Genomic DNA, 15,437 nt, shown 5'->3' with positions numbered 1-15,437 from the left:
TATCAAATTTGGTATTTGAAGTTCGTAATGGATACTACAGCCTAAGACAGAAAATTATCTATGCAGGTCCACGTCTTCGTGTAGCCCCCATATAACGGTACCCCCCGATATTCGGTATTTTGATGATTTTAGCGACATTGTTTACCGGAATCGTTTCATATTTGGTATTGGAAGTTCGTAATGGACACTACATACTGAGTCAAAAAATGAGCCATGTAGGTCCACGTCTTCATATAGCCCCCATATAACGGTACCCCCCGATATTCGGTATTTTGATGATTTTAGCGACATTATTTAGCGGAATCGTTCCAAATTTGGTATTTGAAGTTCGTAATTGATACTGCAGTATAAAACAGAAAATGGGCCATATAGGTCCACGTCTTCGTATAGCCCCCATATACCGTACCCCCGATATTCGGTATTTTGATGATTTTAGCGACATTATTTACCGGGATTGTTTCAAATTTCGCATGTGAAATTCGTAATGGATACTTCAGCCCATGCCAGAAAATTGTCTGTGCAGGTCCACATCTTCGTGTAGCCCAAATATAACGGCACCCCCCATATTCGGTATTTGATGATTTTAGCTACATTATGATTTTAGCTACTTATGACAAAAGTTGCTTATGCAGGCCCACGTCGTCGTATAAGCATTCGGTATTATTAAGATTTTAACAGAATTTTTAACGAATTTAATTTTTAACGAATAAATTCCCAAATTTGTACCAATTGGTGGAACTTACAGCTTTTTTACTTGTTATACCCTCCACTGTACTATGGAGAGTATATTAACTTTGTCATTCCGTTTGTAACTCCTCGAAATAATCATGTCAGACAAAACAAAGTATATATATTCTTGATCAGCGTAAAAGTCGCGTAAGTCGATTTAGCTATGTCCGTCTGTCTGTCTGTCTGTTGTAATCACGCTATCTTTCGAATGAATTGAGATAGAAGGCTAAAATTTTGCACACATGTATATTTTGCCAGTAGGCAGGTTGAGTTCGTAAATGGGCCATGTATGTCCACGTTATCATATAGCGGCATTTTGATGATTTTAGCGACATTATTCACCGGAATGGTTTCAAATTTGGTATTTGAAGTTCCAAATGGATACTACACCCTAAGACAGACAATTTTTTGTGCAGGTCCACGTCTTCGTATTGCCCCCATATAACGGTATCTTCCTATATTCGGTATTTTGATGATTTTGGCGACATTATTCACCGGAATTGTTTCAAAATTGGTATTTGAAGTTCGTTATGAGAACTACAGTCTATGACAGAAAATTGTCCGTGTGGGTCCAGGTCTTCGTATAGGCCCCATATATCAGAGCCTCCCTATATTCGGTATTTTGACGATTTTAGGTACAATACCCACCGAAATTTTTTGAAGTTCGTAATGGATGCTACAGCCTGTGACAGAAAATTGTATATGCTGGTCCAGGTATTCGCACAGCTGCAATTCAACGGCACCTCCTTATATACGATATTTTGATGATTTTAGCTATATTATTCACCGCTTATTTCAAGTTTCGAATTTGAATATGGTAATGGCTTATGACAAACAATGCCTACGTATGTCCACGTCATATAGACCCCAATATAACAGCTATATTCGGTATTTTTAAGATTTTAACAGAATTTTTTAAGGATTTTATTTTATGAAAATTTCCAAATTCGTTGCTAATGGTGGGTATTAAAAGTTCGGCCCGGCGAACTTTCTGCTTTTTAACTTGTTTATTTTCAAAAACAAATTTATGTAGCATAGCAACTACCGTACCCTTGGCCGTCTCTAAGTTGTTTCGAACCAATGCAAAATCTCGGATCATAGTCATTTCGGCAGTTGCTTTTACATGTCTCTTCAATTCTTCTCAACGGTCGAACTTATTAGATAAACTCTTCTTAAACTTTCTCACACTTGCTCCGTGGAAATAAGGCGGTTGAATGTTCACTTTTAGAAACTTCCACCATACTGTGGAGGCTATGTTATCTTTTTCATTAAACTCCTTAAAATATTCATGTGAGAATATATATTCTTTAACAGCGTAAAATTCAACTTAGCGATATTCTTTTGTCTGCCTGTATGTCTTTCTGTCTAGCTGTTGTAATCACGTTATCTTTGAAACGAAAGGCAGGTAAATAAGCCATGTTGGTCCTTTTCTTATTGCCCCGCGTAGTCAGGTTCACGTCTTCGTATAGCCCCCATATAACGATACCTCAAGATATTTGGTATTTTAATGATTTTAGCGATATTGTTCACCGAAATTGTTGCAAATTTCTTGCTAGAAGTTCGCAAAGGCCACTACAACCTGTGACGGAAAATCGCGTGTGCAGGTCCATATAGCCCCCACATAACAATACCTCACGCTATTCGGTATTTTGATGACTTTAGCGACATTTTCACCGAAATTGTTTCAAATTTCGCATTTTAGGTCCATGTAGGTGCACGTCTTCCTATAGCCCCATATATCGGTATCTCCCGATATGCGGTATTTTAATAACTTAAGCGGCATTATTCACCGGAATTGTTTTAAATTTAGTACTTGAAGTTTGTAATGGATAGTACAGCCTAAGACAGAAAATTGTCTGTGCAGGTCCACGTCTTCGTATAGCTCCCATATAACGGTAACTCCCGATATTCGGTACTTTCTTGATTTTAGGGACGTTATTCACCGGAATTGTTTCAAATTTGGCATTTGAATTTCGTAATAGATATTACACCCTAAGGCAGGTCCAAGTTGTCGTTTAGCCCCCATATAACGGTACGTCCCGATATTCGGTATTTTGATTATTTTAGGGACATTATTGACCGAAATTGTTTTAAATTTGGTATGTGAAGTTCGTAATGGATACTACAGCCTAAGACAGAATATTGTCAGTGCATTTCCATATATACTTATAGCCCCCATATAACGGTACATCCCGATATTCGGTATTTTGATGATTTTCGCTGCATTATTGACCGATATTTTTTTAAGTTTCGCATTGGGATATTGTAATGGCTCATGACAAAAGTTACCTATGCAGGTCCATGTCGTCGTATAAGCCCTAATATAACAGCTACATTCGTGTTTGTAAGATTTAAACATTATTTTTAACGGATTTTATTGTTTTTGTGAATAGCCAAATGCGTTCCAAATAGTGGAAGGTATTCAAAGTTAAAGTTGCTTTAAGCTAATTCATCTATTAGCTAGAAAAAACCTTAATGTTTTTGTTTTCCTAAATAATTTGAATTAGACATGCAATTACAACTTAGATGAACAAAACAGTACGTTTGCGGTGGTCTCAGTCGTTGATTAGACTTCAACGAATGAAGACATGCGTGGGGGATACACGCATTGTTGCTCCGTTAACATTAAGAAAACAAATTATAGATAGCTTTTGTAGAAAAATATAAATATATGGAGTGTATATTTAATGTTTTTTGATAATTTTGCTAACATAAAATTAAAATTCTTGCTACAAAACGTCCAAAACAGGAAGGTAGATATTTTTTAAGTGCTTTTTGGTTTCTCTCACACACACAAGCGCAATGTTCATTTTGTGCATCATAGAATTACAAACATTTAATTTTCACATTATGTACAAAATACAAGCATATCAAATATGTGTTCACTGGTCCATGAACCGCTTGCTGTAGACAAAAAAATGGTTTATGTGCATTTTTATTTCTATCACACACACACGCGCAGTGTTAATTTTGTGCATCTATAAACTGTGGGGAAACAAAGGGTCATTTGACCGAGAAAGAGACATATAAAGAAAAAGGAGTTTTCGAGCATAATTAATCTGTTGAGGAATAAGTCCTTTCCAGAATGTTTTTTTTGTATGCAGGCTCATATAAATCATGGTAAAATAACATCAAGGTAGGACAGTGAGTTGTTTTTGTGTGTGAATTTTTTATTAAATTAAAATTCAGTTTTAAAAAGATTCACATTACAAAGCATATAGGAAAAACGTTTATCCATTTGTGACAAAAGACATTAATGATATATATAGAAAATTATTTAAAAACAAGTAAAAAACATTAAGTTTGGACGGGTCAAACTTTTAATACCCTCCACCTTAGGGTAAAGAAAACATTAGAAGAAATGTGGCAAAAACCATTAAAATGCCGAATATCGGAAGGTACCGTTATATGGGGGCTATACCAAATCGTGAACCTATACATGCAATGTTTCGCCAAAGGAGCTAGAACCCATTATGACCTACAAATACCAATTTTCAGACAAATCAGTGAAAAAATGTGGCAAAAATCATCAAATTACCGAATATCGGGAGGTATCGTTATATGGGGGCTATACCAAATCATGGACCCATACATGCAATGTTTCGCCACCGGAGCTGGAACCCATTATGACCAACAAATACCAATTTTTAGACAAATCCGTGAAAAAATGTGACATAAATCATCAAAATACCGAATATCGGAAGGTACCGTTACATGGGGACTATACCAGAACGTGGACCGATATATCTCATTTTCAGTACCAACCACCCTAGACACAATACAAATTGCTCTGCCAAATTTTGGTGCTCTACGTCAAATAATGTGGGCTGTATCGTGATTTCAACAGACGGACATCGTTAAATCGACTTAGAATTTTACGCTGATTATGAATATATGTACTTTATGGGGTCTACGACGAATATTTAAGGATGTTACCAACGGAATGACAAAGTTAATATACCCTCCTTTCCAAGGTGGAGGGTATAAAAACATTTAAAAACAAAACAACGATCCCAATATGAAGTATGGTGGCGTTGCCGTTGACAGATTTCAACGATGTTAATCATTTACAATTAATTAGGCGTTAACCCATTGTTAACGTAGCAAAATAATAATTTTCAATCTAAATTAAACATGCCGCCCACCTTGCAACATATTAAGATGTTGTAACTAAAATATAATACATAATTTAATTTTTTTCCTTTTTTTCAATTCTTTGTTTCTTTATTATTCAATTCATATTTTTTTCAAAAAACATTGTGTAACGCTATATGTTACATATGCTCGACAATACCCAACCAAATATGGTGTAGTGGGCTATCGGTAACACTGTCGTCGCATGTAACCGATGTGTTACGGCCTATGTGTTATGGCCTATTAAAATCAGGATCTGCCAAAGGAAGACCAAGAAAAGAGTCTTTTGCGCTTGCTTGTGCGCTCTGGGATTGCCGCTGTAGGCGTACGCGCATGGTCCAGATGGGTCACCACTGCCACAATTGACAAGGACTGACTCCGGACGTATATCGATGTGAGATTAAGCATATATATATGGCTACCATCGATTCTAGAAGTAGGGATACAAAAAATATGCACTAGAGAGGAGCATATCTGACTCTGCCTACTACATTGGTCCAATACCGCCCGCACGATAGAGGGACGGCCAAAAGCATAAACTTTGACTAAAAAAGTCGGAGAAAGGCAGGTACCAGACTGGAGGGACAACAAACCGACGAGTCCTACCTGCGAGGGGGAAGCATTTTCAGTCGGACGATAGTAAGGACTATAACGCGAACGGTGCCTATAATCCGTATGCAGGCGACGCCGACTATTACTTGTGGGTTTAAACACGGCCTTCGAATCAACGTGAGGAAGAGTGTGGTGATCTTCGTTGCATACGGCACACTTTCTTTTACTTTGGCAGTTCCTGGCTTGGAGGGATTTTGATAAACACCGTATGCAATCATTAAATTTTACTACAATTCTACGCCGCATGTCAACATTCATGACTCGTAAGTCGCTACATCTATCAAGCGGGTGCATGCGATCACAAAGGCGACATTTGTGTGAGGCCGCAGATGAATCCCGAGAGGATTCGGACCTATTAGATTTGGCCGACTCCTCCAACGAATGAGGAGTAGAAACCGAAGGAGCAGATGGACCCGAAGATCCGGGCTCGGTTCGCGATTTAACAATTTTGGGGTTATCAGCAGGGACCGGAGCCGGAAATGAACCCACAGAAACGGATTCGGACTCGGTTTACATCGGTTCAGCAGATGCGAGGGCCGCAAATTGATTCGGTTTATTCGAATCGAAGTAAACCATTTTAATTACTAATTGAGGGGTGGTCGGCCAGAATAACCAACTTAGTGGCTGGCCGTCTTACAACGCCGTACTCGGTTCGAACGTCCGAGACTCGAACGTGACCCTCAGTTCCCGAATGAACATTTACGACACGGCCTAATTTCCACGACGTTGTCGGAAGCTGGTCATGACGAACAACTACTAAAGCGTCTATGGCTATATCGCGCTCTGGAAATTTCCATTTACATCTAATGTGTAAATATTTCAAATATTCCTTTTTCGACCACAAACTAAACTGGTGGGCGAGGGCCTGAACTTTTCTAAACCGATTAACTAGCTTAATAGTTGCTCTGTGATGAGAGGTTCACAAATGCCCTATTATTGGTGGTCCTGTGCTGCTAGTATAGGACTCGTGACAAGCCAGCCGAACACTGAGTTTTGAGCCAGTAAAGCTCCAGACAAAATCGAACGACAACCATCTAAAACAATATTGGGGTAAAGATCGGCTCCTAACAACAGATATACAGGACGAGGCTCAAAAATATTGACATCTGCCAAGCGAATGTCGGGGATTTGGGTTCTCAAGTCTGAATTGACCACAAATGACGGAATATTTTCTGAAATAGTAGGCAACACTAAAACACTTGTTTCTAATGCCAAAGAATTATCGAGTGGACTGCTAATTTTTATATGACCAGCTTTACCAGCAGTAGCCGAGAGGGAACAATTAACTCCTGACACAACAGCATTAGCAGGGGATACGGGAAGCTTCAAACGATTTTGGGGTCGCTATGAAGTAGAAAAGAACTCTGACGCAGGATCTATCACCGCCCTAGCAGGAAACAAAACACCTTGGTGAACGAAATTAAGAGTTGTTCTGTGCGGTGCGGAACACCTGGCGGAGTACACACCCAGTTGATGTTGCACAATTTCCCAAAGTAGATGGATTGGAACTCGAATTTTTAGGGACATTAGATGTCACAGTGGAAGCTGGAGTCGAATTACCCAATGTAATATCTTCCCTATGCAACAATGTATGATGTGCCTTAACAATTCTTCACTTCGTGACCATGACGAGGACAATTTATACAAATATGATGGCGTTTCATAACTTTATGCCTATCAGCGGATTTTAAGCTCTTAAAACGGCGAAAGTCATACAATTTATGACGTTGATTTCGACAAATGACACAATTTGAAACATTAATATGCGAATGATGTGCTTGAACTTGTCTATTACTAAACCGTTTAGACTGATCAGTACCACGCATGTCATGAAGATACATGAGCGTACGAATTCGCTCGGTGAGAAAAGCATCCAAGTCTTTCCGAGATGAAAGAGAGGATTTATCCTTCACACTTTGTTTCCAAAGGGTCTGAGTTATTTTTGGCAGTCGTTGGAGACACAATAACACAATAAGTGGATCCCAATTTTCAGTTTTGACTTCATAAATTGTCATTGAAGTTAAAAAACCATTTATACCGCGTTGGATCGTCTTTAATCCTGAACTAGCCTCACTATAGAGAACAGGAATATCGAATAAAAACTTCAACTGGTTATGAACAAGAAGTCGAGGATTGTCGTAAGTTTCGATCAAAGCCTTCCAAGTCGGCGCAAAACTACGATTAGTTAGTGGAAGCTTTGACACTATCTCGCGAGCTTCCCCTGTCGCCTTCCGGACCAATGTCGCTTAGACGAACATTATTAATGTACACAGGGGTAAACAAATCCCTAAAGGTTGGCCATGAGTGGAAATCGCCTTCAAATACATCTGATTCGAAACATTCAATTGATTTCGCGTTTCATCCTAAGTTTACGGGTGAATTGGATTAGGTAAGGCAAATAGAGTTGAAAAGATGTATTATATTTTTGATCGACAGCAACTATTTCTTCTTTTGACCTCTCTACAGACGTCATCATAAAATCATAGCCTGTTTCAAACTTCAGCTGTACTCTTTCCCACAAGTTTTCTAATCCATTGATTTGTGATTTTAAAGTCTGGAAGTCTAATTCCTCATCACGCATAGATTCAAAACTAGCGTTAAACTTTAGGAGCGCATCCGAAGCTCTGATAAACATGGCGATTGGGGTCAAAGGCATTTAGAAAGTTATTTACTAAGTCTCTACTACAATAACTAAAGGAACAAACACTAAAGCACAATTTGCTCTGAAAAATTAGCCAAAAACCAAATTCTACTTCGCACAATATACGAAGGAGTGACAAATCAACGCAAAAATTTTCAACAGGTTCAACAATTTCCAAAAAATCAACCAAAATTGTTAAATGTCCAAGGAACGTACAGAAAAGATTCCAAAATTTTACTAAAACCGCACTGTAGGGCCAAAAAACTTGAAAACTTTCGCGAAATAATTCCCTAGTACCTCTCATACTATAGTGCAAAATCAAAATTTGATCTTCTATTTCTAAAATTATAATCTCCAATGAGATATTTAGCAACCGATAATAAGGTACCACGAAAAATATGAGGAAATCAATAATTAATATGAAATATTCAAAAAATATGTCAATAGATATATATAAAAATGATAAAATTTTCTAAAAATTGTATATTTTACCGGTAATTTTCCAAAAAAAAAACGTATTTTCGCGCGCAAAAAAATCTAAAATATTTTAGTTTTTGCTATTTTCTAACGAAAGTATAGAGATTTTTTTAATTTTATATTAAAAGTTACTTCAATTTATGCAACTAAACTACCGAAGTAACAGTAAAATTTTCGAATAAAATCTGGAAAAGTAATTAAAATTTTCAAATTCCTATTTTGACCGATCGTAGGGTGCATGCGTTATTTATTTTTTCCAAAAACGTCGTTTTATTACACCCAATTATCATTTATAATTATTCGAAACAAAAATCAAAAAATTTGCACACTTTCACAAATTTGCAAAAAATTTAACAACTTTTTAATTTCTTATATACAGATCGATAGGAAATTTTACATTGCGTACATTAAAATGACACCCGAGAACAATATTTTATTTTCACTAGAAATGCCAAAAAATACATTTTTTCTATTATTTGTTTTTCTATGATTTTTTGTCGAATGCGACAAAACAATATTTGCAAAACTAGACAGCGGCAACAGAACAAATAAACGACACGGTGGTTGTTATTTTACACATTTTTTTTTTTTCAAAAATTCTTTCTTTAGAGAATATTATTTTTTCACAAGTCGCTTTTTTCACTTTACGTACCTGGTTGTTTTTAATGGAAAATAGATGATGATGAGTATGATGATGTGTGGACTGTAAGTTTTGGTGTAAGTTGATGGTGATGATGAAGTTAGCTTTACAAATAGAAAAAAAGCGAGAAATGCAAAACAAACCAAATAAAGTAGAATAAATAAAAACACAATAGTGGGCTAGTTTTAAAAGATAAAATAAGGCAAAAGCCAGGCTTTATTAATAATAAATATAAATAGTGTTTGGTAAACAATATTACCTTTTTGCACAATAGCGGGGAGAGCCTTCGTTCGTATCGACGCGATAGATGAAGCGAGAGTTTAACAACAAAACAACCCTTATACATTCACCACTCGTTGAAATCAGTTGACATTTACAATTAATTAGGCGTTAACCCATTGTTAACGTAGCAAAATAATAATTTTCAATCTATATTAAACAGTGTTTACAATATGGACACACTGGTCAAATTTTTGTATTCTGGCAAGTAATTTTGTTTTCCCAAAATCAGATGTTTTTTTATTGGCCGTCCAATATTATTTGGTAGTCAGATTGTACCAAAGAAATTTTAAACATTTTTCGTCAAAATATTGCCCAATGTGACCTTACCATTGACTTGCACGATTATTAGAAGTAAGACTGTATACGCTAGTTACCCGAAGGACGGAACTTCCGCCGTGAGGATCTATCGCTTACGTGTGGCATCAAAGTGATCGCGTCGTCTTATGTATTGATCTGGTGTGTGTGTGTATAAAGGTATAGATGTATATAGTATATATAGGACATAATTGGTTCTAGCTCCGGTGGCGAAACATTATATGGATAAGTCCACGTTTTCGTATAGACCCACATAATGGTAACTCCCGCTATTCAGTATTTTGTTGATTTTTGACACATTGTCCATGGATAGGTATTTGTAGTTCATAATAGGTTCTGCCTCCTGTGGCAGGACATTGAATATTTAGGTCTACGTTTCCTATAGCGCATGAATAACGATGCCACCGATATCCGGTATTTTGATAATCCTAGTCACATCAAGCCATAAGTTGTTTCAAATTTGATATCTAAGAGGATTTGGTAGATGACAATCATTGAAGTTTAAAATTGTACATTATATAAAAATGTCTTTTTTATCCAATGGTGGAGGGTTTTTTACTTATTTATATTCCAGATTTTTTTATGTAAAAATCACAAAACATTCGTATATAAAACTTTGAATGCATATAAAATTAAGACGGTTTGCGATGCGCACAGGGTTCAACTATTTGTTTATATAGGTCCACATCCGTATATTATTGGATTATTAGTTGGATTGAAGACGACATACAATCTTAAAGTTAACACCAAACCATAAAGGTTGAATCAAACCGGCCAAGGGGAATTTTAACTGCTTCTTGGAAAACAACGTATTATTCTTTATTAATACAAAATTGTTCTAAACGTGGCAGAAACAAAATTCGTTTCAATGGACTTAAGAGGGTGATATGGCCTTCAAGGGCGCAATTCACTTATCTCACCAAAATTTTTCAGGCCGTTATAATCCAGCATTACAACTGTTACAATTTCTGACAATGAGGAACGTATTAATAAACAGGAACAGTATGCTTATTTTCGCAGAATCTATGGATTTGTACTTGAGTATGAGGAAGGTATTCTATCCATATTTCAATTAATTTTTTAAATGTCAGTAAAGTTTGAAATTGTTGTAAAGAATTAGGTTTTTTTTCCTAATCTTTATTTCAACCTTCAAACCATAGTACGTAATCTAACCTGCAGGATCAAATAACCTTGCGACAACCGACAAAATGTTTCCATTAATTAAGGACCTGTCTAGTAATGAGGAGCTGGCAACTTTGTAGAAGAATAAATCTGATGTAGCATTCTATTGAATAGCAAGTGTCCTTGTCTCACTGACGTCTTAACATTTTGAGAAAATCTTCGGCAAAAACGGTTTCCTCAGCAATATTAGAGCAATAGTGAATGATTTGCGGTCAATTGGTTATATTGTATAAGATTAGACTTCTGTTAAAGAAAAAAAAATAGCATCCATATGTATTTGAGCTTTTTAAATTGAGCTTATATTCCATCACATGGGCACGTTGCTCAAAAATGTAGAAGCGAGAGCGTATATCAGAAATGTAAAGGTCCACATCCCACCGGTCTACATCCCGAAACACAACTAAAATCCGCATTATATTAATTTGAAACTCATTACGAGAATCAGACGACTATTTCTGCACACATGAATGGCCGACTAGAACTATCGCTTACGTTTACAAATGTTCGATAATAATTTATTGAATCTAGGGAAAAAATATTATTATCCAACAATGTTCAGTCCCAACTAAGAAATCCTTTACGAACATTTCTGGTATTGAAGGCACATTTCTTGAAAATTCATCTAGAGTGTGTCACCTTACTCTGAAATCCCGATATTCAGAATTTAGAATCGATTCTTCTGTTTCCAACTTGAGTCAATTGATGCCATTTTCGCATTGTCGCGCTTAGGCGATTATGTGCGCTGGGGGAGACCGATTATGGGCAGAAGGTCGGTGAAACAATGTGTGATGTTGCTGGTTGCAACAAAGTCAAAGAACATGCCTTGGCGATACACGATTATCGCATCATTTTTGTAGTTCGACTCTTCACAATATTATTGGAGTTCCGTAGATGGTGCTTTCCGTCGTAGTGAACACATACCTTGTTCCAGTTGCTGTTGTCTCGACATGTTACCGTAAGGTGTGGCAATACCACCGGTTATACTGGAGAAACTTTAAGGATTGACGTAAGCGTTTTTTTTTCGACAGGAGAGCTGCTTTCGGAGGCCCAGTACCATTGGCTCATTCGAAGTGGCAGCAGCAATTGATTCGACCTCCCATCCCTCATCGGCATGAGGACATTGTCCTCATAGGAAGGAAATATTTCAGCCATCTTGCATCATCTGTAAAAAATAGAGAAGATACAATAACACACTGAAGCCTTTATGGGATATAAAGAAAGTGAATTTAAAATTTTCTGGAAAAAAATTGTAGAGATTTTCAAAAATATGAAAATACAACTTAAAACGTTTTACGGCGGTCTCCCACTGACCACCGATAAGGGGGCGCCATCTAGAAAGAATTGTCATGGAAGTTTCTGATTTTGCAGTGTTGAACAAAAGACAGTACGGCATTCGCGGAGAACTGTTTGAAAATTGTTTTAAATTTACCTAAAAGTTCCAACGAAGTTGTTACACTCATCAGAAAATATTGTTTTTGGGCAACCACGTCTAGAAACAAAGCGGTGAAAAGCTGCTAAGAATTTTGCCGTAGACAAATCAGAAGTACCCTTAAAATGTTAGTCATGTAGAAGGTCGGTTCATTCTGTCCACGACAGAATGTGACTGGAAATATTTTGCAGACTGCTACCAGGATGTGACTTCCATTAAATTTTCTCGGTGGGTCCATTGCACGCTAAGTTGTTCCCCCGAACTTCATGTATTTTCTGACTCATCAGTAGGATTAAAACACCAAATATATAATCAATTTCTGAGCTGCAAACTAAGGTAGCCGTTTTAGTTTAAACTGTAGATCCGTTTTGACCTTCAAATTATTAAAGATAAAATTGACATTTCATTTCAAAAACCCATCGTTGGAATGATTCTACGATCGCCCTCTCCTATCTCAACAAAAGTCCATCTACGTGGACGACATGAGATGTCAACCGTGTTAGCAAAATTCATAAGATTACTGACGTAGGTAATCGTCATTACGTGCGTTCTGAATATAATTCCTCTGATTTAGGCAGCTAAGTCCGGAAAAAATCTATAAATGTAGAGAAAGACTCGAAGAGCCCTATCCAGTTAAGAGATATTTTCTAAGGGGTCACAAAAATTATTGGAAAAAGAATCATGCGCCAAGAGCGATCGATTTTGGTGTCAAGCTGCTTAAAATTGGATAAATCCCAATGAGATGTATCCACTTTTAAGAAGCTTTTGAAGATATCTCTTAAATGGATAGGGCTCTTAGAAGATATATTTTAACTAGATAGGGCTCTTCGAGTCTGTTACTAAGTTTTTGGATTTTTCCACCGGACTCATCCTGCTCATAGAAGACGTCGCATTTACTATGACTCTTACAAGTTCGGATATTAAAACGGCTATATTACGTTTGGCTGTTTTATCTAAAAAAGTACACTTTCCAGTCTTTGTCGCATACGGTTCCCTCGAATGAAAAGAATTCTCAAGATATTGTAGAGGTTTAAATGGAATTCATTTCTGGATGGATTAGAGGTTACAAGGCCTAATGGCTGCAATCACACACTCTATATTAAACAGGAAGACATCCTTTTATTTTGCCACGCCATAGTCGTTTTACACAATTAGTATATACATGTTAGTATATACATGTTCTTTCCAAGCCGCTCTGCTAAAATCACTAAATGCTACATATGTGTTTTAGTTTGCTTTTTTACAATACATCTTGAGGCTACTTCTGATTTGTCTACCGAAAAATTGTTAAAAGCTTTTTACCGCTTTATTTCTAGACGTGGTTGCCCAAAAACAATGTTTTCTGATGAGTGTAACAACTTCGTTAGAGCTTCTAGTTAAATTTAAAATAACTTTAAAACAATTCTCCGCGAAAGCCGTACTTACTTGTTTTCACCACTGCAATATCAGAAACTTCCATGACAATACATTTCAGCCGGCGCCCCCTTATCGGTGGTCAGTGGGAGACCGCCGTAAAACGTTTTAAGTTGCATTTTCATATTTTTGAAAATCTCTTCAATTTTTTTCCAGAATATTTTAAATTCACTTCCTTTGGCAAACCCCACCAAGACATTTTCTCGTTGGATCCCCAGCCCTTGCTACTCCGGAACCAGTAATTGCCGAAGCGTCTTTACATCTTGTAAATTGGTTTCGAAAACTTAAAGCTCTCACTGAGGAAGTCTGTCTACGGTGAAAAAATGAGTATTTCAATTGAGTATTAATTGTTCTTTGCTTCAGTGTGTTATTGTATCTCCTCTATTTTTCACAGACGATGGAAGATGACTGAAATATTTCGTTCTTATGAGGATGATGCCCTCATATTTGATGAGGGATGGGAGGTCGAATCCATTGCTGCTACCACTTCCGATGAGCCAATGTTACTGGGCCTCCGAAAGCAGCTCTCCTGTCGAAAGAGAGAATAGTTTATGGCAAACATAAAATAAAAAGTCATATGATCTATGTCCTGATTTCCCATGGCCAGGTATACCATTTTCTTTAATTGCCTATGGCGTACGAGTTCTCGTCGAACTTGTTGAAAGATGACTAGTAGACTTGTTGAAAAAAGATAAGTTAACTGATCTTGTCTCTAAGACACACTACGCGATTCTTTTGTTTATATAGCTCAGGATCGGATAAATATAAAACCATTTGATTCAATTCAATCAGATACAATAGTGGGAAGATTTCAGAGAATTTTCGGATGAATTTTCAAGAAATGTGCCTTCAATACCAGAAATGTTTGTAAAGGATTTCTTAGTTGGGACTGAACATCGTTGGATGAAGCGATTGGAAATATGACATCTCTACCTTGAGCTATGAAAGCACGAAATTTAAAAACCATCTCTGATGTTCAATGTTAATTAAATTGGTAACAAGATAATTTTTTCCCTAGATGTAATGAATTTTTATAACTTTGATCGAACAGTTGTAGATGTAAGCGATAGTTATAGTCGGCCATTCATGTGTAAAGACGTAGTCGTCTGATTCTCGTATTGAGTTTCAAATTTATATAATGCGGGTTTTAATTGTAATTCGAGATGTAGACCAGTGTGATTTGGACCTTTACATTTCTCTTATACGCTCTCGCTTCTACATTTTCAGGACATTTGCTATTCAATGGAAAGCCACATCAGATTTATTCTTCTACAAAGTTGCCAGCACTTCATTACCATACACGTCCTTAATTAAAAGGAAATTTTTGTCTGTAGTCGCACAGTTATTTGATCCCGCTGGATAGATATCAACTGTGTTTAGAAGGAACAAATTTGCATGAGGAAATAAACCTAATTCTTTACAACAATTTCAAACTTCACTGACATTGAAAAGATTAAAATTCGTGTATGGATAAAATACTCTCCTTATACTCAGGTACAAATCCACAGATTCTGCGACGCTTCAGAAATTGTAACAGTGGTAATGCTGGATTATAACGAATTAAATTTTTAGGTGAAATAAGT

At 36.7% G+C, this 15,437-nt stretch overlaps 1 protein-coding gene across 2 annotated transcripts in view; it reads right to left on the bottom strand.

Annotated features, from left to right (window-relative positions):
• Positions 1–15,437, bottom strand: part of LOC101899996 (muscle calcium channel subunit alpha-1) — a 1,479,766-nt gene that overhangs the window by 168,393 nt on the left and 1,295,936 nt on the right. The window contains exon 24 of one of the 2 annotated variants that reach the window (XM_059124867.1): positions 11,976–12,174. The exons of the other annotated variant lie outside the window; for it this stretch is intronic. Within the exon in view, the coding sequence (XP_058980850.1) occupies positions 12,157–12,174 (18 nt within the window). The 3' untranslated portion in view covers positions 11,976–12,156. Of the gene's footprint in view, positions 1–11,975; positions 12,175–15,437 lie in introns of those variants that run through there. 2 annotated transcript variants of the gene reach the window in all.

Source organism: Musca domestica, unplaced genomic scaffold (genome assembly GCF_030504385.1).
Source record: "Musca domestica strain aabys unplaced genomic scaffold, Musca_domestica.polishedcontigs.V.1.1 30, whole genome shotgun sequence".
In the NCBI taxonomy this organism is placed as follows: Eukaryota; Metazoa; Arthropoda; class Insecta; order Diptera; family Muscidae; genus Musca; species Musca domestica.
Note: the sequence above shows the minus strand (reverse complement) of the source record. Positions and strands in the feature narration are given on the sequence as shown.